This window comes from Nasonia vitripennis, chromosome 3 (genome assembly GCF_009193385.2).
Source record: "Nasonia vitripennis strain AsymCx chromosome 3, Nvit_psr_1.1, whole genome shotgun sequence".
Lineage (NCBI taxonomy): Eukaryota > Metazoa > Arthropoda > Insecta > Hymenoptera > Pteromalidae > Nasonia > Nasonia vitripennis.
In genome coordinates this window covers 3755797-3775365 of record NC_045759.1, presented here as the reverse complement: position 1 = coordinate 3775365, position 19569 = coordinate 3755797, and the positions used below count along the sequence as shown (strand labels likewise).

General features: G+C 45.2%; 2 protein-coding genes across 4 annotated transcripts in view; one reads left to right on the top strand and one right to left on the bottom strand.

The window, feature by feature from the left end:
* Positions 1-1619: 1619 nt before the first annotated feature.
* Positions 1620-19569, bottom strand: part of LOC100679016 — a 153017-nt gene continuing 135067 nt past the window's right edge. For all 3 annotated transcript variants that reach the window (XM_016984576.3, XM_031926208.2, XM_003427245.5), the window contains 4 exons: positions 18334-18502; positions 17915-18069; positions 8196-8306; positions 1620-2280 (listed from right to left, as the gene is read on the bottom strand). In XM_016984576.3, coding sequence (XP_016840065.1) covers positions 8206-8306; positions 17915-18069; positions 18334-18502 — 425 coding nt within the window. In that variant the 3' untranslated portion in view covers positions 1620-2280; positions 8196-8205. The remainder of the gene's footprint in view (positions 2281-8195; positions 8307-17914; positions 18070-18333; positions 18503-19569) is intronic.
* Positions 8875-10518, top strand: Mrjpl9 (major royal jelly protein-like 9). The gene is made up of 5 exons (NM_001161506.1): positions 8875-9171; positions 9241-9410; positions 9473-9685; positions 9747-10142; positions 10205-10518. Exons 1-5 carry the CDS (start codon positions 8931-8933, stop codon positions 10466-10468), a joined length of 1284 nt encoding a protein of 427 aa, NP_001154978.1. The 5' UTR covers positions 8875-8930; the 3' UTR covers positions 10469-10518.

Here is a 19569-nt window from a genome sequence, read left to right as displayed (position 1 = left end):
CGACTTTCTTTTTCGATGCTCCACTTATTCCGGGTCGGAAACGCGGTTTTTGAGGATCGGCACAGTAGTCGCGATACACCTGAGAGCTGCTTCTACCGGTGTCGATTGACTGGTCTTGGAAGGAATTTTAATTAAGCTGCAGGATCTTTGTGTTGCCGCTTCGATTGGCTCGTTTGGCTGTATGAATACTCGGAAGGCGAGTGTTTTTCAATAGAATTTCATAGAACGATATAGGAAGCTACATTTTCGAAATTTCGAATTTCGCGCTGAAATTTCAAGCCCTCGAATTTTCCACGTCACTCGTCGTCTATATATAGCTGCGACGAAACAATCCTCGACACTTCCCCACCCCCATCGGCGAAATTCCGCACGTCACGTGTAAAATAAAGGACTATCGCCGGATACTTTACAACACGGCTCTCGCATTATACCCTCGACTCACTGGCAATATTTCCAAGCGCCATAATTCTCCTTTAATGGAGACATTTAGCGCCGATTTCGATATTCGCGCTCGCGCGCTGCGGCTGAGAAATAAAGGGCAGCCGCCGCCGCCGCCGCTCCAGCGAGTAATAGGATATCGGAAGCGCTGCTGCTGTGCAGCTTCTTTTTTTCATTCCCACGGCATTTGGTTGTACCGAAATAATGAATGGTCCATTTGTAGGCTTCCGGAGCAGGCGCGCAATCGTGGCCCGCGGGAAAATAATGGACTTGTGTTTTATGCAATTCGGGAGGGTTGGGTCTCGACGTGGCAGAAAAAAAGCGGAGCACTCGAGAGAGAAAGAGATGAAAATACGTTGTCACCCGCGGGCTGGAGAACTTGATGAAATTATTTCCCGTTAGGCGCTGAGGATGTATGTGCGGGTGTGAACGGGAGAGAAGTGAGAGAGGGTTTAAAGGATTCAAGCAGGGTTTTAGATTAAATGCTGAATGAATGCCTCGGGGGATAGGGTTTTTTTTTCACTCGCGCGTCATGGTTTCATTTCGAGGCTAAATTTTATTACGAGAATTCCGTGGAAAGCGCTTTGATAAAATCGTTAATTAACGACGTTACGAAAAACAAGATTTACAACGCCCGAAACAAATCAGTCACGGCGAAGCAGAAAAAAAGGGACGATCGTTATCCCAGGAGGACCCAATCTCGCGATAAAAATTAACCCACAATTTCCTCGCGCGACGCACACGTGCTCGAATTTTATGACAATCCGAGCTCTCGATTCGCCTCCGTGTCAGTCGTAAAAGCAGCCGCAGCCCCGCGCGAAATTTCGAAGCCAACTGGTCGCAGTAAAACTCGTCGCTCAGCATAAAAAAAAAGAGGAATCTCGCGGATTAATGCGAGGCTCGTGCCTTAATTCCGAGGTACACATCGAGCCCTGTTCCTCGATATCTGCGTTCCGGGGCTTGATTAATCGGATGAGCCTAATCGAGGCTCGAACTACCTCTCTCCAGCGGTAATCTCCGATGGCACGCGGCCATTACCGGCTCTGTGTGTATACTGCCTTGCTTCCGATGGGGACTGGCTGAATAATGACGAAGCGATGAGGGTGTGTTTACGCGCGTACGTGCTGCTGCTGCTGCTGGTTTTTATGGGGATGCGAGAGAGGTGTCGTCTGACCTTGCTGGGCGTTGATTTGAGAGCTGCGAACGTGGTGTTTTTTTTTTTGCATGCGAGAGGCTGTTTCGTTCCAAGGGAGATTTTATTAGGTAATATCCGGAATGGATAGGGACGAGAAGCGTTGAGGGGTGGAATGTGAGTTTTGGAGTTTTTAAGTTGCGTTATATTCTTACGTGCAAAGTTGATTAACAGAGGAAAAGGGGTTCGATACGACTCCATTTTATATGTATATCTTTTATTAATCTCTCTCGTCCGCCTCGTGCATCATATCTCACTCGTCGCCGCACAGAAAAACATAATAATCCGTGATATAGTGTATAACATTATTAATCCATAACAAAAAGCTATATTCGTGTGTGTGTGTGTGTATCAGATATTTACAAGAAATTCATCGTTATATATACCTATATTGTAATATTAAAAATCGAATAGGTATATTTTAGATATTAAACTGGATATCCTCGAATGGCGAGCCTCTAGCACGCTGCAGTGCGGCTCTCTCCTTTTCGTCAGCACCAAATGAGACTTGCCCCTCGCCTCGCTCTCTTTTTCCTCCGCCAACTCGCCTTGCACCGTAAACTGGTTAATGTCCGGTCGTCGCCGCTGCTGCTGCTGCTGCTGCTGGCGATTTCTTTGCTCTCTCGCGTGTGTATTAACGCGGTTCAGTCCTGCAAGAAAAAGAGGGCTTTTTCTATTAGCCGACTATGCGAGCGGGTAACGAGATTTTTGAAAGAGAGAACGGAAGTTTTCGGAGGAAGGAAGTTGGGATTTTCGATTTAGTTTTTTTCTCTCTTTTTTTTCGAAAAGGGCTGGTTGAAGGTTTCACGGTTGAAGGCGCCTCGTCTGAACACACGCGGATGTCACTACTCGAATGTATCGAAGTCTCAAGAGCAAACGCTTTGAAAAATACAAGTAAGACTCGAGCCAGATGAAGAAAGGCTATACAAAGCCATTGTCATATAACGTCGTTAGGAGGTCTCTAGTTGAAAAAGATAAGCCGAGGCAGGAAAATCGTATTTCTGCCCACCACATTGGCACCAGCCGCGTGGACTTAATCAACTTCATCAAGCGCAGATTCTTAGAGGGAAGTACGCTTATCTCGCTTAAACAACCTCGTTTACAAATAAATGTAATTAGAAAAGTTTTCGCTGGAGATAAAATCAATTTTAACTTGGAGAGACGCTAAAACACCGAGTCCCTCGATCCGCCACGGCTTGCCGAGAAGAGATAGAGAGAAAACGAAGCTAAGAAGATTAAGACGTTAAGTGCACGTAAAAATTTACAAAATACTTTACCTCCCTTTCGTAGAGCGAGCGATCAAGAAAAAAATTTCCTGCCATATAATTCAATTTCTTTTCCAAAAGTCATCGCGATACCGCGCGCAGCCGCGAAAATTGTGCGATGAAGCGAAAATAAATTTCAATCGAGTAACGCTGCGTAAACCTCGACTGCGGCAAAAAAAAAAGAATCCGCGACAGAAAAAGGCCAATTTCGCAACGGAAGCGCCGTGGCGAGGTATAATAGATATTTAAATTCCGTGGCCTGGCGGAGCGAGTGTCATCGGGTATCGATATACTGCTTTATCTGTCGCGTTGCGGAAATAGAGGGCCGCTTTGTTTCGGTCCAACGCTTAGTTTTTTTTTTCATTTTTTTTGTCTGTAGTTTCAGCGCACACGAAAGCCCTGCGACGTTTCATGCATAAAGATTCGGAGATGAGAGTTGCGGAATGGATTTCCGGCAGAGTCGATTATAGGTCTGTTCGAGCTGTTGAATTGCTTTTCGTGACGTTTCTACTCTCTGTGTCGATAAAGCAGATTCTTACACACCCTTCACCAATTATTCACGTGACTCAATTAATTTATCGTTTAAAAATTCTTTATTACAGCCATTGTTTAAATTTCATTGACCGACGCACCGTCAAATTGAATCAATTAAAATCAACCGCGCGACTTCGTTCGCGATTAAAATTCACTCGGCAATTTAATCGCCCTCCGATTATTATGAATCGCTCCCGAACAAATTAATTATCCCCGCGGACGAGTGTCCGTCGGGTGCAAACAAGTTTAACCTTTTTGGTCGCGGACAAAGCTGCTGTTGTATACGCCCTCGATGACCGGATGTACCGTCACTGTACCTACGCGTCGCGGCTTCACTGGTCAAATACTGTGGATAAAGGGAGGCTAGAGTGCACCGCGCGGCTCGTTGAAAGAGCGAATAAATTATTACGCAGCCGTTTAATCATAATTCAGCGCGCTTCGCGTTTACGGCCGAGAGGAAGCGATGGACGCGGCTTGGGAAAATTTGATGATTCGCGCGTTTTACACGGTGGCAAAGTTTATTGCAAGGATATTTGTTACGAAAAGAGATGCTAAGCTCATCCATATATACATTCTCATCAGTCCGATTCCCCAGAACAACAATAGCGGCATACAACGCTAAAAGTAGCTCGCATCAAGGAGCATAATACCCCCTATGAATTCACCCGAAGTTATTGCCCAATTTTTTATACCTCGCGCAGCGCGTAAATCTACGCACGTTTCACTTAACAAAATCCCCGCTTAATTTTTGTTTCCCCGCCGTGTCCTATATAAGCCGACGCGGCACCCGCTAGACTGTATACCGAATAATTGAATAATACATGAGTTTTTCAGAGAAGCAGCAGCAGCAGCACCGCTGGTGCGTTATAATTGCGAGCATCGTAATTTCGAAGTAAAATCAGGATCATCCGTTAAAACTGTCTTCGAAAATTATGCGAGAGAGAAAGAGACTGCACATATACGGTACCTGCAGCATCGCCGATCGCTTAATTAGAGGCCGGAGAGAGGCCGAAGTTCGTTACGCGCCGCGGCGGGAAAATTAAAGTGTCCGCCATCGATCAACGCGTATAAGCGGCTTTGTTCCTTGTCGCCAATTTGTTTGACGACGCACGTCCTGATTTAATGAAGCGTTTTGCGTGTCCGCTAGAGTCTCTATACCTTTGCTGTTTTTTTTGCCGATCGAAAGTCAAGTTTTTTATTTTTCAATTGCGAGCTTTTCTTATTCGTTATCGAGAAACACGCGATATCCTCTCGTTTCGAAAACAAAGTCTCCATTATTTTAAAAGCGCGCGTCGATCGTTATTCAGCTCGTGAAAATTTCATGTTCGTCGCGTCAATGATTGAAAAGCTAGCGTATACGCACTAGCGCGAGCGAAGAGTAAGGATAGTTTGTCTATAATTTAGGACACTTTATTCGCGGATTACTCGATCCGCGGCTGATCGATGGTCTCGTAGCCGTGATTGATTACGAGCTTTTCTAGCCAGGGTATACACACGCGGCGACGTATATACATCATATCTGCGTACACGCCTGTGTATAGCTTTTTGAAATTTTCAGACGGGATATCGGTCTTTTTTTTGCCTTTCGACATCCCGTATATAGCCCGAAAGGACGCGTGTATTTCGGGATGGAAGTAATATCGTTGCGCTGTGCGATGACCGAGTTTTCGCGTATATTTTTGGCGAATCGCGTCGGAACTGATTGGCCGTTTAGCATTTTACGTAATTTCGTTCGCTCGATCGCGAGTGCGGTTTGTTAATCAGAGCTGGATTATTCGTCGAACGGCCAGCAGCGGAGTATTTTTCAGCGAAGCACTAATTAGAGCGGATTGATCGAGCCTGCTCGAATAAAAAAAAAAATTAGCGGCGATTTAATTTTATCAGCGGAGGATTAATCTCGTGTTCCGGCCTCTCGCGGGTAATTCGATCAACGAATTAAAAACTCGCGGATAAAATCCTCGACTCGATAACTCGATAACACTGGCAGACACCTGTCGATTCCCTGGAAGTTTGTCCCGTTTAGAATTACGGCCGACCGGCAGAGCGAAATCGAATCGTAGAGAGAGAGAGAGAGAGAGAGAGAGAGAGAGAGAGAGAGAGAGAGAGAGAGAGAGAGAGAGGGAGAGAGATAAGCCACCGACTTGAAAACTCGCGGAGGATAAATCGTCAGTTTCGTCTCTCGCGGAAGCAATAATGCATGTATACACAAGAGAGTGGGAGAGAGAGATATTCTGTCCGTAATTGCAAATAATGGAATCAGAAATCGATAATTCAATCGGCCGCTGGAGCGCGCGCGGAACGATCTATCAGCGTGAAATATCAAATTTCCCTTATCGCGGTTGCGGCTCGCAAGCGCATAGTCGCACAGGATGTCACAGAGGTGCGTATACTGTGCGTGTACGGACCACTTGGCTTCTGTCCATTCGGATGTGATAACGCGCGGGGGAGAAGCTTTTTTTCCTAACTGCTGCGGCTTGCGGAAATCGGGGTTGAGGTTTCGGATGAGAGATGGCTAATGAGGACCGAAGCAGCAGTTTCATCCAGCAATGATCAACCGAAAAGAAATCTCCGAATATAAAAAGACAGCCGATACCGCAACGAGCCTCGCTCATCCACCTCGAACGAGGCCACACATTCGCAGGCAACGCAGGCAATGAGGGATGGACGGATGTTAACGTCGCGCAGGCGGCCGGTGCGTGATACATGGCAGCTGATAATGAAAGCGCGAGCTGCTGCTAGGCGATCTAGCTTCCGCAGCTGAGCGATACGAATGCAGCGCCAGCGCGAAATCCCTGCCAGCCGACGCTAAGTCATTGCTCGCTGTGAGTTATACGCGCTATAGGCAATGCTCGAATTTTTCGCTCTTGATTCCGGTTGATGAGGGATATGTCCTCGACGATACGGCGAGGAATTAGGACATTGTCGATATTTCAGGAGAATTCGGAGGAAGCATTGTTGGGAAATTTTAATTTACGACAACGCTACGCTATGAGCCTATCAAACTTCATCCAGAGCAGTCGAGTTCTCGCGAGAACACCGGGTGATGGCAGTACGAGTTCTCGCGAATTCGCTCCTTCTTCCCTCGTAATTTGATGCGTTTCGGGAATTTATTTCGCTTGAATTACCCTCCCGAGCGACAACTGCCACGGCGGGTCCGGGATTCTTGGATAAAACTCGAAATTATTAATATAAACGCCCCTCGCGCGATATCGCTGCAAGCCGAGAGATATTTCGGCTGAAATAAGTCCGAGCTCCCGAGCGAGCGAGTGTGTTTAGAGAAAATATACGCGATGTGCCGCTGAATAACTCCAGGGAAGTTTTACTTCATGCGCCCGAGATTTTACTTTATAATGTGCAGCAACAAGCAGAGCTGATAAGCGCGCGAAATCTGCGCAGGAGAGTGATTAAATGAGTTGAATGAATCCCCTTTATAATCTCTCGACTATACTCCGCGGTATTCATAATTGAGGAAATTTCGAACTTTGCGAAAAAAAAATAAACGGAATCAGCTTAAATTCTGCGATTAGAGATACAGAAACTGCCGCACTTCCAGTGCGTATGAACTGTTCGAACTTTCATCGTGTGATTTATCGACGCTCGCGCAGAGGCACAGCCTTGTGAATGGCCGCAATAACGTTCGAACGCGCGCGAGCATCGAAAATATAAAAACTTTCCAGAGAGAAAGAGAGAGCGGAAGTGATAAATTGGCTTTTCTCTATGCGACCAGGAACTCGATGACGGGCTTCCGTCGTTGAGAACACTTTTCAATTTTTTTGCTTACCATACGCATTCAGAGAAATTGAAAAAAATTCGATGATTCCGATAAACGCGCACAACAGCAGCCATGAATAACGGCGCACAATGAACCGGCGAGAATAGAGCCGTCGCGCTAGAAGAGAGGTGAAAAAAAAAACAATGAAAAATACAAACACTCTAATAACCTCCTCACGATCCAATTCCCTTCACCCCCTCGATCACGCGATATTCGGCCAGAATTGAAAGCCATACCCCGTACGCTCGACAAAGTTCAATCCGTTGATTTTTTAATTCTCCCCGTGGGAGGGATTTTTTCGCGCAGCCCTTATCGCCGAAACTTTTCCCAAGCTTCTTATGCGTCGACGTCGCGAAAACTCATCTGCAACTTGGATTAGGTGACGGGATGAAAAAGGGGAGAGAACGAGAGCTTCGTCTCGGTGCGCCTATCTGGGGAAGGGAAAAAAAGGAAGGAAGAGAGACTTGTAACTAGGACTTTCGGCGATTTGCGAGAGAGGCTGCGTTATCGACGGGATTAAGCGTTTTAGGAGGAGGAAGAGAGAAGTTTACGCTGCTGTATAAGCTGACGAGGACGGATTTGCTGCTGCATCTTGCGCGACGAGTGTGGATACTCTTTTGGACTTTGGCAGAGGGAAGGTGTTTTTGGGATGGACTTTTTAAATTTAGAATAATATGATTGAGGCTGCGACGATGAGTCATGCATCATCGATGATTAATTAGAAACGGAATTTCGATCGAAATAGAGGATTAATTATTCCTTGTTATTAAACGGGAAATTCATCTGTTGATAACATAGCCATGTTAATTAACTATCGGAATGAGCTATGATGTGATTCTTTTAATTGTAGCAATCATTGAATGCTGTATTAATACTCTGATTCAGTAATTATGACTGTAATGCCATAATAGTAATACTATTTTATTGCATAATCGTCAGAGAAATGTTATATTCGTAATTATGTTGAAGTGGGATTAATAGATTAACGACTCACCTTAGAATTGTCATCTAGAAAAGACGTAGCTGACAGTCAGGTGAATAAGCCAAAGATTTAGGACTGATTTGGAAACTCCGTTTCCATCGTGTACTGCAGCTGGCAGTTCTCCTGTAACAATTGCAAGCATGTCACTGTCCTTTCACAAATAATACATATATGAATGAGCAAGTATGGTTTTCAGCGGCGTTAACTTGATTTACCTTTCATTTTTTATAATTATCGTTCACGTTGCTGTAATTTAATTTAAATTTTAAATGTATTAAAAATAAAAATAAAAACCTTGGCAACATCTAGAACAAGTTTACCAATAGTTTCAATTTAACGATCTAAAATATATTACTGTCGCATGTACCGGTATTATATTTTCTTGTTTGCTGTACAGTTTAAAAGCTTCTTGTTTTACAGCTGTAGCATATAATATCTATAGACGTAATTCCAATATTTGCGCAAGTGATTCTTACTTCCGGAATTTTATTTTTCGATAATGGTACAATATGTACCAAAATGCTACAATAGATTGTAACACTACATTTTTGAAATGTTCATGTTAGCGCGCCAATTCATTTTCAGAATGCCTAAAGAAAAGATATAGTTTTTTTTTATTTCCTTAACGTGAAATTTGTTATCTTATCGTACGATGACGACGTATAAAATACCAGAAAACTGTCAACTAGACAGTAGGTAGTGCTGAGAACGCCTGGAAGCTAGTGCAACTAAATATATACGTTTAAGATGACGTATACCTTGTTATTATGGATTTTCGCATTTATACTTGGCATCGGGGCGTCGTCGGACAATCTAGAAACGATTTATGAGTGGAAATATCTAAAAGTAACTCCGCTGCCTCTAGAATATCTTACTGAAAGCAGACGAGAAGGCAACAAATATGTGATAACCAAAATAAATAAATATAACGAAACGGCGTTTTTTAATTATCGGAAGGTTGTGCCCTTTGACGTTGACGTATCAAGCGGTAAGTCAAACATTTTTCTTTAACACAATAATAATAAGAGGATCATCGACTATTTTTTTCAATGAATAGATGGACGTGTTTTCATAACCGTCGTTCCAAAGAGCGATGTTAAGGTTTCTTTGTTAACCGTTTCAAATACGACAGAAGACAATGGTCCCTTGCTAGAACCATATCCAGATCACTCGTGGCATGCACATAGAACAGATTGCCGTAAAATAATAAGTGCCTGGAGTATCACAGTAAGTTACTCGATGTAGCTAAGAAGTAAATGGTCACCTAAACAAGTTATCATTATTTGCAGATTGATTCATGCAACCGATTGTGGGTCTTGGACAGCGGCCGAGTAGATCGGGTTGAAGTGTGTCCGGCGAAATTAATGGCGTTTAATTTGAAGGACAACACACTCATCAAAAGTTACGAAATGCCGAAAAATGTATACGCAAATGCTAAAAATCGATCAGCTCTAGTGAACCCTGTCATCCACACAAACAAACTGCAATGCGACAACTTTACGGTGAGTAACCTTAAATTCTCCTAAAATTTAGATCAAACGAATCATTCGACTTCGTTTTCAGGTGTTCATTGCAGACTCGGAAGGTTACGGCTTGATAGCCTTCGACGGCAAGACCTTCCGACGTTTCGAGGGAAGCGAGTACAACCCGCAGTCGGAGCATCAAATATTCCACGTCGCCGGAGAAAGTTTTCCACTGCCAGGTGGTATTGTGCCAATGGACCTAGACCCCGCGGGTAAACAGCTGTTCTTCGCTCCACTAGCCTCTCGTGCACTTAGCGCTCAAAACACGAACGATTTGGTCAAGGGTAACAAGCCTGCGACGACCGGTGCCAATGATATCTTCGATGGACAGGCTACGGCGTTCCGCTGGTCCAATCGAGATGTACTGTTCGCTGGGCTCACCAGCACCAAGATTGTGTGCTGGAATCGCAAGTCGGAACTCTGCGAGGATGACTTCGTAAGTGTCTAATTTGCTTGATGATTAATTGAATCGTTGATGAATATTATTTTAAATGACAGGACACGGTAGCCGAAGACCAGGAGAAGTTGCAGTACATAACCGCACTGAAGATGATCCCTGAGGAGTCGTCAAAGAGCGGTGAAGAAGAATTGTTGGTTATGACCAACAGATTACAGAAGAGCATCAACAGGTCCCGGAATTTCGATGAAATCAACTTTCGAGTTATGAAGGGTAAGGTCAGGCAGCTGATAAAGGACACAGCGTGCGAAGGTGCAGTTTGCGATGAATGTTATGGCCACATTTACGGAGAAATCACGGATTGAAAGTAGTTCACTAGAATGTATTTATTCAAATAAAAAATTCATAGCCCCAACAAACTCTCTTAAAGAAAACTCCCAACACCTCCCGTACAAAACTCGATAAAACGCCCACTTAGCCAGTCGTCCCACTCGCTCGCTAAAAATATACCGCGTCAAGCGTTGCGACGGCACTTTCTCTCGACGTAATCGAATCAACATGACGAATTTGTTTTTCTCGTCGAGAGCTCGTCGCGCGTCCCTTTGGGGTCAGTCGAGCGTGAAACAACGTCTCTGTCTTTCTCCCTCTCTCTTCCACGAATGAAAAACACGTACGCGCCGAGAAGAAAATCGCGTGATGGATCGAGCTCTAGCGATCGTCGTCCACGAGAGAAAGAGCAGAGACTGCGTGCGGGAGAAAAAGAGGGACGGCGGTGGGTACGAAAAACGCGCGAATAGGTGAGAGTGACGCGTTAACCCGGTTTTTGCCGATCGTTCGATCGTTTGTTTGGCTTCGCGCGTTGTGTGCGATGCAACGGTGTGAATAGTGTAGTCTTCTATTTACTTCACAGCCAAAGTATATGTAAGGTAGCCGGGTGATCGAAAATTGATAGCAAATAGAGTTACCGAAGAGACAGCCATGAATTTTCCAATACACTCAAGCTTCCGCGTTAAACTACAGCAAATGTTTGAAAAGCCATAAAAATTCAATCGCCGTAAATTAACGCGTCACACCGCGCTCGGTCAAGCTGCTCAAGCTTAGGGTCAGCTGCTCTCGCGCGATAGGAGCCTCTATAGCGCAGTAGACTGCATAGCGAGAGGGTAAACATATCCCGAGTAACCGGATAACTCGAATTGACCGAGATATCAGTGTAGCGGGAGGTCCAGAGACGATCGTCACTTCGCCGGGGCGCAAACGCATTCCTCCTTTTCCTTTTGTGCAGAGAAAGCTCGGAGCTTCTCTGGAAATTGCCGCTCTGGCAATGCTCCAAAATCGATGCGGAATTTGTCAAATCGTCCGCGCGTTCTTTGGGCCTTTTTTTCACTTTTTCTCGCCCGCGCGCTGTAAGAGAACGTATGTGTCTTTATCTCCAGGAGACCTTCCTTGGAAGTTTTGCGCGCGGTGACTCTGTTTTCGAGGCAGTTCTTTTTTCCCCGTCCAGCTCCATTTCCGCGCTCCTCTTTGTGGATTTTTGTCCTTCGAGACAAAATCGCGCTTCTGTTCCGCACGACGCAATTATCCGCTGTAACGAAACAAAAGCATAGACAACTAAAACTTTCGGCATAAGGTATAGCGTCAACGTGGATATACAGTCCAAGCCCTCGTAACTCGCGGCTAACTCTTCTCGAGAGAGGAGAAAAGAAGAAAAAATCTCGCCAATCCCAAGATCTCGCGCTCGAGCACTCGTCCTAATCCGGAGCATTCTTCTCCATCTCTTGCGGTTTGCTCTCTTCTCGCAGGGCTTTTTACACGCCCTCTCTCTCTCTCTCTCGGAAGCTACGGCTCGAGAAACGAGAAGAAGCTTCTCGCGCGTTTACCCAGGAGAGATTCCCTCAAGCCTTTTCAAGTCGCAAAATGATTTTTCATTTATTTTACGCTCGAGCTCCCGTCGTCGCCTTATCGGCATGGCTTTAATCGCGTCACTGCGGGGCTTAAGAAGAAAAGCAGGGATATCGGAGATTATTTGGGGTTCGCGCGTTTAATGTGGACATCCGTATCAATTTCGGGGAAAAGATTGAGAAAAAAGAGTATAGCTCTGAATAATCGTTATATAAAGCGCGGCATAGTCGACATTCGTTTCAATTCGTTTTAACGAGAAATCATCGTTTCTGTATTTCAGGTTACACAAGAGATAATAATCACTTGGCCAAAGTTGGCTCGTAAAAATCTTTAATGGCAGAAGCAAATAGCTTGATTTATAGAAACGTTCGCGGAGCATAAGCTCGAAGTACAAGGAAAATCGGCGCTGCAGAGTTATTCCGAGCAAATTGGCTTGATTTGTTTATCGGAACGGACGAACGATGATAATTCAGCTATAGTTCGCCGGTGTCTGAGGTATTGTTCCGCTGCCGCGTCAAAGTGGAAACAGAGATTGAGCATCGGTTTATTGATTTACCAACTCTCCGGAGAGTCCACTCTAGCCGTCTGCAGTCCTTTATTGATATCGGATTTCCACGTTCAGCGCTCTCGTGTCCCTCTCGAAAAGAAATATTAAACATTCCCTTCACGTCCACGTGAAATTAGACTAATCTCGCGGTGGCTTATCTCGTTAAAATCCACTCGAGAGTACAACGTCGCTGTAGTGCCGAGCATCAGTCGAATCTCGGGCATAATTAGCCGGACGACGCAGCTGCAGCGGCATCAGTTACGGGGACGTTTCTCGTTTCGTTACTGCTACGCTCGAAAAAGGAAACCGCTCAGGTGTAATTGCGGGACGACGTCGCTCGCGGTTTCGGCTTGATTAGGCGCGCGCGGCTCATTCCCACGGACGTGGAGCTTTAATTGACGTCGCGCGTCTCCGGCGAGTGTGGATGTGTGTAAGGGGTATACGTTACGTTGGGCTTCAGCTGTTGGTAGTTCCTTTCGGAGAAGCACACGTTTGAAGGCGTCCACGTGTGTGTGTGTGTGTGTGTGTGTGTGTGTAGGAAACTGGCGGGTAGCGTGAAAGGAGAGGACGTTGGGGTCAGTTGGGGAAATTCGATTACTATTCCTAGCCTGTGGAGCTTTTTGGAAATGGAGTTGGATGTGTGGAGGTATATCGGGCTACGTCAGGAGTTCCGAGGAGTGTTGCAAGTTAGGTTAGCTGCTTTGGCTGACTTTAGCGACTTATTTAAAATTCCGGTTTATTTGAATAATTGTTCTTGAAGAAAAAAAAATCGAAACCCGTAGACCGTCTGCAAAAGCCTAGTTCGAAAACTCAGCTCAGCTCGGATAAAAGCCGCGATTAATGAGACTCCTCCTCCCTCCCGCTGCTACCGTTTCCATTCACGTCAAAGAAGAGAGAGCTTCAAGGGACAACGCCAGACTTTTCGGTGCGCCGCGGCTCTCGGAGAAAAAGTCGATCAGCGCGGAGCATCTGACTCTTTAATTGGCGTCCCTTCGATCGTCGCTTATTCGCGGAAATTTCTCCTTGGCCCGAAATTCGTCGCGGCGAGTGAAAAATTACCGGGAGATTACCGGCTGTCGGTGGACTTTGTCTTTTTCCCTTTCACCCCAGCTCTCCGTGTGTATGGGTATTCGCACCAAAGGGACTTTGTTTTGTTTGTAACTGGCGTTCTCTCGTTTCTTTTTTGTCGGTTCGCTTCCCTTTGGTCGGCGCGTGAAAAGGGATGCGTCGCTTGAAAATGCCGCCCTGGACTTGGCGTGGATACTCCTCTTGTTGCTTTGTGCTGCATCGGATTAATGGTTTTCTAATCGAACCGGAGCTTTTTGCTCGGCAGAGCTTTCCGAAGAATTGCGAAGCTTCTTGCAACGCTTGGTGAAAATAGAGACTTTGGAAATTTTCAATTATTCAATTAGTTTCCTTTTACCATTCGAATGCAGAAAATTTGAAAAATATAGGTCAACGTACGACTGTATGCTATTTCGAATCGGCCACATACCGCTTTATCGATTTTCCAAACCGACCATTTATTCCGAGACGTTTCTACGAACGAAAGTGACCTGTCGATGAAGAATATGGAAAATATTTGCGCCGTGTATAGAGCAACGTCGCTATCTTCGGAACTGCTATCGGGTGGCCGCGTCTTTTGAACGGGTGACGCTGGGAAATCCCCGCGAGTCCCGCGACGCATCGACCATTGCATCCGATTATCGAACAAAGAGAAGTTTTCGCGAGCGAGCGAATCAGGAGGGATTTTATCGTGCCCCTTCGTGAATACGTCCATGAATATTATTTTATACTATTATTCGACCTTAGTTTTGTGTACCCACGACGTTATAAACAAATTATTGAAAATTCTCGAGTAATACGAGCAATAATAACAAAACGATAAGATCCCACCACGCCATTATCTCTCAAAGCTCCTCCTCGAGCCTTTTAACATTTCAACTTCATAATTCTTCGCACAGCTCTCGGCAAGCCGCTATACTCTCGTGTATAAAACAAAAGAAAACTCAAGAATAATACCATTTTTCACTCCATTAGTACAGCCCACTCGACTTATATCCTCCTCTCGCGCGCAAAGCCCTCGCGAAAGTTCCCCGTGTATAGCGCCGCTGTTCCGAGAGCGGCGGCAGGTACATACTCATCCGCTGTGAAGAAGATAAAAATCTACAAAACTAGCGCGAATCACCTGAAGCACCCTCCAGACGCTGCGCGTAAGCGGCTTCCGGCGCGCGGATGAACTTCTCCTTCGAAAACAGAGGAAGTATCAAGAGTTCTCGTGAAACGGCCGAATTGTCGGATTACGCGCTGCTAAGTCCGCTGATGACCTCCGCTGGAATTATATCTCTTACGCTTTTTTATTTTTGCTCTTCTTCTTTTTTAATTGCTGGTACGTTGAGGTGCTTTTTCTGCGCGCAGGTAGATGAATTGGAATTTCTATACCCTATTCATATAACCGGCTGTTTTTTTTTTAATCAACTTGAGTATAAATAAACAATAGGTCGAAACCGAACATTCTTTTGCACTCGATGAATCGCTCGCTGAGCTATTCCATCCGCCGAAAAAAAGTACTGTCGCCGTAATTCGATTATAATAAAAATAAAGCACCATAAAGCTCCAACGCCCCCTGAAAAATGTAATTTAGCCGCACTTGTCACGCGGATCGTTAAAGCTCGAAACGGCCGCCTGGGAAAATAGAAGCACAAAAGAAGACGTCCGCGACAACATCGCGAGGGCATACACCTCGCGCAGCCATTCCCGAGCTTGTAATACCATAACCATTACACGCTCCTTAATGCGCCGGGCAATTTAAGGCGCGAAAATTCAAAGGTATATGCGCGCGCCCGAGCCATTAAAAATTTAACGCCTCGCAGCTCCAGCTCTTCCGCAACAATGCCCGCGAGCTGGCGCGGGTAGACGCGCATTAGCATCTTTTTCTCTCTCTCTCTCTCTCTTTCCCTCTGCAGAGAGGGAGAGAGAGAAAGAGAGAGAGCGATTTTTTTCAACTCCTCGCGCACGCAAACGAGAGCTGGATACATTTGAATTTCTGAAGCGTCGCGCAAGGCGTCGGTCCGTCCGTCTCTCTGTGTCCGCGACGCGACGCTACCGAGGTGTGGCGAATGGTTGAAAAAAGCTGCAGCGACGATAACGCCCGGCAGCTTCTTTTGCTCGTTTTTCCGAGGAAAAGAGCGTCCTCCTTTTCATGCGAGTAGCGCATTAGGGGACATTCGACGCCGAGACTTTTTCGCGCGCCGAATTTTTTTTCCACTCTGCTAATGATGTATACGTGCGAGCGCGCGCTGGCCCGCGGTGTTTGCGAGGATTCTTATCGAGAGCTCGATCGTTTAATTAAAAACAGTAAATTTGTTGAAACGATTTCGCGTAGTATTTAAACTCGAATCAAAAACGGCGCCTAACGGACAGGAAGCCGCAGCGAAACGCGAATATAAAGATAAGCAGCGGAACGTTCGTCGTGTGTATGTGAATGCGCGCCGAATGTGAAATTAATGAGCTCTACTTATCAACACTTGGCGAGATGAATTGAATTAAGCGCTTTCTCGCGCGAATTACACTTTTGGCACACACGCGCGCCTACCCCAGAGCGAATTGCTTTGATCGCTCGAGTGTTAATTTTTTTTTCGTACTTTATTAGTCGCTCTCTGCACCTTCTCAAGGGTACTCGACGCGGAAGATATAATAAGTTACTTGAGAAACAAATGACTGGGAGTAACAAGCAAAATTGTTGTGAAATCTGATTTTCAAGAGAAATTGAGCTCGAATCCCGGCGATGAAAAGGATGAGCGAAGCTGGGATGATATAGAGCGAAATTGTAAAGACGCAACGAAAGAATTAATACAAGTCAAACAGAGAGGGAAGGAAACTCATAATGTAAATGCAGGAAACATCGGGCAAGCGAGATAAAATTAGAAAAAGGACGAAGCGAACTGTAGCCGCGGGAGAGGGTGATATAAAAGAAACGAAAGTGGAATGGGGAATGGGGCGGAGATAAAATGCGTAAAAGTCATGACGAGAGAGAGAGAGAGAGAGAGAGAGAGAGAGAGAGAGAGAGAGAGAGAGAGAGAGAGAGAGAGAGAGAGAGAGAGAGAGAGAGAGCAGAAGGGAGTATGCCGTTGCTAATCTTCATAATCTTCGCGAGTGGTTGCGCTATTTTTTTTTTATTTTAATTAACTTCGAGAGCTCTTTTTGAATATTTATTTATAAAAAGAAATCTACTTGTTACCTTAGACAGAATAAAACAAGAATCAACTGTCAAGCAGTTTTTCTCACTCATCTCAAAATTTCCACCGAAGAAGAAGGATATTTGCTGATTTCCAGGGTCGTGCACTCGATGCAACGACGAGAGCGAGTCCAAGAGTAGATTATCTCACGATCTCAAAGAAAGTTCATTCCGAGCAAAAACTTCGTACCTTATACCCCCGGAAATGATAAAGACACGAAAGCGCGCGCTTCATGTTGAAAAACTTCTCGAAAACGGGGAAAAATCGCGGGGATTCTCAAAGTGAAAGCGCGCGTGAGAAATATGCGCCGCTCGCTAAGGACTCCGCTATAGCCTTTTCGGCATTTTAGTACTCCGGCGAAGCATTTAGCAAGAGGGAGAACGAGTGAACTGGAATTTGCGAATTGGCAAATCGAAACAGCCGTCGTCGAGAGGCTTGCCAAAAGCGTCTTTTCAAAATCTGCTCTAGCTTGCAAAAGCTGTACATATAGTATAATGGATCTTTTGGAGCCAAATGGCAAAGATGGCTTTGTATTTTTTGTGTTTTCGTCGAATCGCGACACGAACCCCTCGTTTATTTTTTTAATCGAGTCTACGGCGACATCGAACACCCGCTGAAAATAGAAAAAAAAAAAATCAATCGCTTATCGGAGGCCTCGGATTTATAAATAACCTCGACGTTCCCGTACTGAGTCCCCCGATGCGCGTAAGAGGGCTTCACACGCACGTCTCTACACGCTCTTTTGTCCGATTGAGCCCTCCCTCTTCATCCGAACAGAGCAAGTCTCCCTTTGAGGCCATCCGGCGCGCATCGTGCGCACACTCCAGTTACTTCGCTTTGCCGCCTCTTTTACTTCTCTCGTTATTTGCGCGTAGCTGCCGCAGCAGCCGCATCGTCTAGGAGACGGTGAGAATTCAATTCAGGAGAGATATCCGGTGTTCGCCTTTTGTGCACTAGTCTTTTGACTCGTGTAAACGAAACTGGATATCCCTTTGGACGCGCGGATTTTTCTCCGGGATTTATTTCCGCCGCCGTTAGGTATAGCTTTCCGCGATATGGCTAACTTTGTGTATCAACGGAAAAATTGCTTTGGGGTATGAATTATAAGCACGAGTAGGTGGACTTACCGTTTAGAACGTGCACCGCGACTGTAGCCCTAGCTTTTTCAGGTACGACGCAACTGTAATTGCCGGCGTGTCTTGGCGTTGCCCTCTCGATCACTATCGTGCTCACGATAACTTGGATCTCCCTACCGTCCATGAGCTCGGTAGTCCTGTTTTCACTGCAATCACAGAGAGATACCAAATATCCATCAACCATATATGAGAAACAACTCGATCGACGCGAAAATTAATTAAACTCTGTCTCCCGGAAAGTTTCTATTTACAGTCTTGCTTTTGCACTGCATGGTTCGATTTGCTTTTGCGTTTTCCTTCACGTATAATAGAAATTCAATTAACTTTGCGAAGAAGCGGCCACGTTAATGCAAAGGAAAGTCCGCTGTCTGGGACAACGCCTTTAATTTACAGCTCCTCTCACTATTTACCTAACGTCTTCGTTGAGAATTTCGTCTCCCCTGGTCCAAATGACAGTTTCATTATATCGCTCCGGTACGTCTCTTGCTTCGCATCGCAGATGCAAAGAGCTGCCTGCCTTGAGATGCCTCTCGCCGGACTTTATCCTCCCGGAGTCATCCATTATTACGAGTATCGGCGCTGCAATTGGAAAGAAAGCAATTTGTATGGTAATGCGATATCAGTTATTATTATTATTATTATTTTTCAATTGATCCTTCTCTCTCCCTTTTGATCGATGCTTCGATAATGAATTTAATTTCCGGCGATAACATTTCATCGCGTAGCCGTTAATAGCAAAAGAAATTAAAGTAAGAGATAATCCATTATCGATAAGTAGCCCCGCTCGTCATTCAAGCGACCGATTAAAAGCTCGTTTTTGATCGGCCGATTTTGCATATCAATGCAAAAACGCAACGGGGCGGTAAATTAATTAGCGGCTTGAATATAATTACAGCAAACAGCCGCATAAATATCAAACGATTTTACCGGGACGCTGCGTGGACTGAACGAAAAGTTTATACGATTAAAATTCAGCGCGAGAGATCGACATGCAAATGCGATGCTTTTTCCGCTCGCGCTGTTTACATTCACAACGTAAATTCCACGGCGTTATATGAGGTCCGCTTCTTCTTCTAGTCCACGACTGCACTCGGAGGAGTATAAGTTTTTATCTGTATTGTTATGCCCTCGCTCGCGGGAGAGGGAAAAAGGGAGTTACGCCTCGTAATTCTGGCCTTTACGGGAAGGGAAAAAGTAAAGGAGGGAAGGAGAGGTTTAGTAGAGGAGTAAATCTCAAGACTTGATTTTACGCGATGCCGTTTAGCGACTGTTCTATCTGTGCGGATGGAGGAAAGTTATCGGGTTCGTTCGACATGCTTTTCGAATGCATGATTTCGTTGGATTATTTCATCGTGTTACGATGTGCGAATGAGTTCTGAAAAAAAATTGACGCGTTTGTTCGTAACTCTTTTTTTACGTGTGCGATGAAGCCATTATAAAATTGTTATCTTTGAAAATCTCCTAATACCGGCGTAAAATAAATCCGAGGCTTTTTGTAAAATCACTACTTCGCAATCTACACCCAACACGCTTTATTATTGCACAAATGTGTGTCACAGTGGTCAATAATGATTAGTCAAACGTCCCCGAGTTTTCCTTATAATAAAGCGTCGCCGTAGCTGCAGCTACATCGGATTCAATAAAAA

What these genes read in the sequence shown, in the direction of transcription:
- Mrjpl9 (NM_001161506.1), top strand. Translation starts at nt 8,931, where the DNA reads ATGACGTATACCTTGTTATTATGGATTTTCGCATTTATACTTGGCATC. An exon ending in TGACGTTGACGTATCAAGCG is followed by an intron (nt 9,172 to 9,240) that starts GTAAGTCAAACA and finishes TTCAATGAATAG; the next exon opens with ATGGACGTGTTTTCATAACC. An exon ending in AACTCTGCGAGGATGACTTC is followed by an intron (nt 10,143 to 10,204) that starts GTAAGTGTCTAA and finishes TTTAAATGACAG; the next exon opens with GACACGGTAGCCGAAGACCA.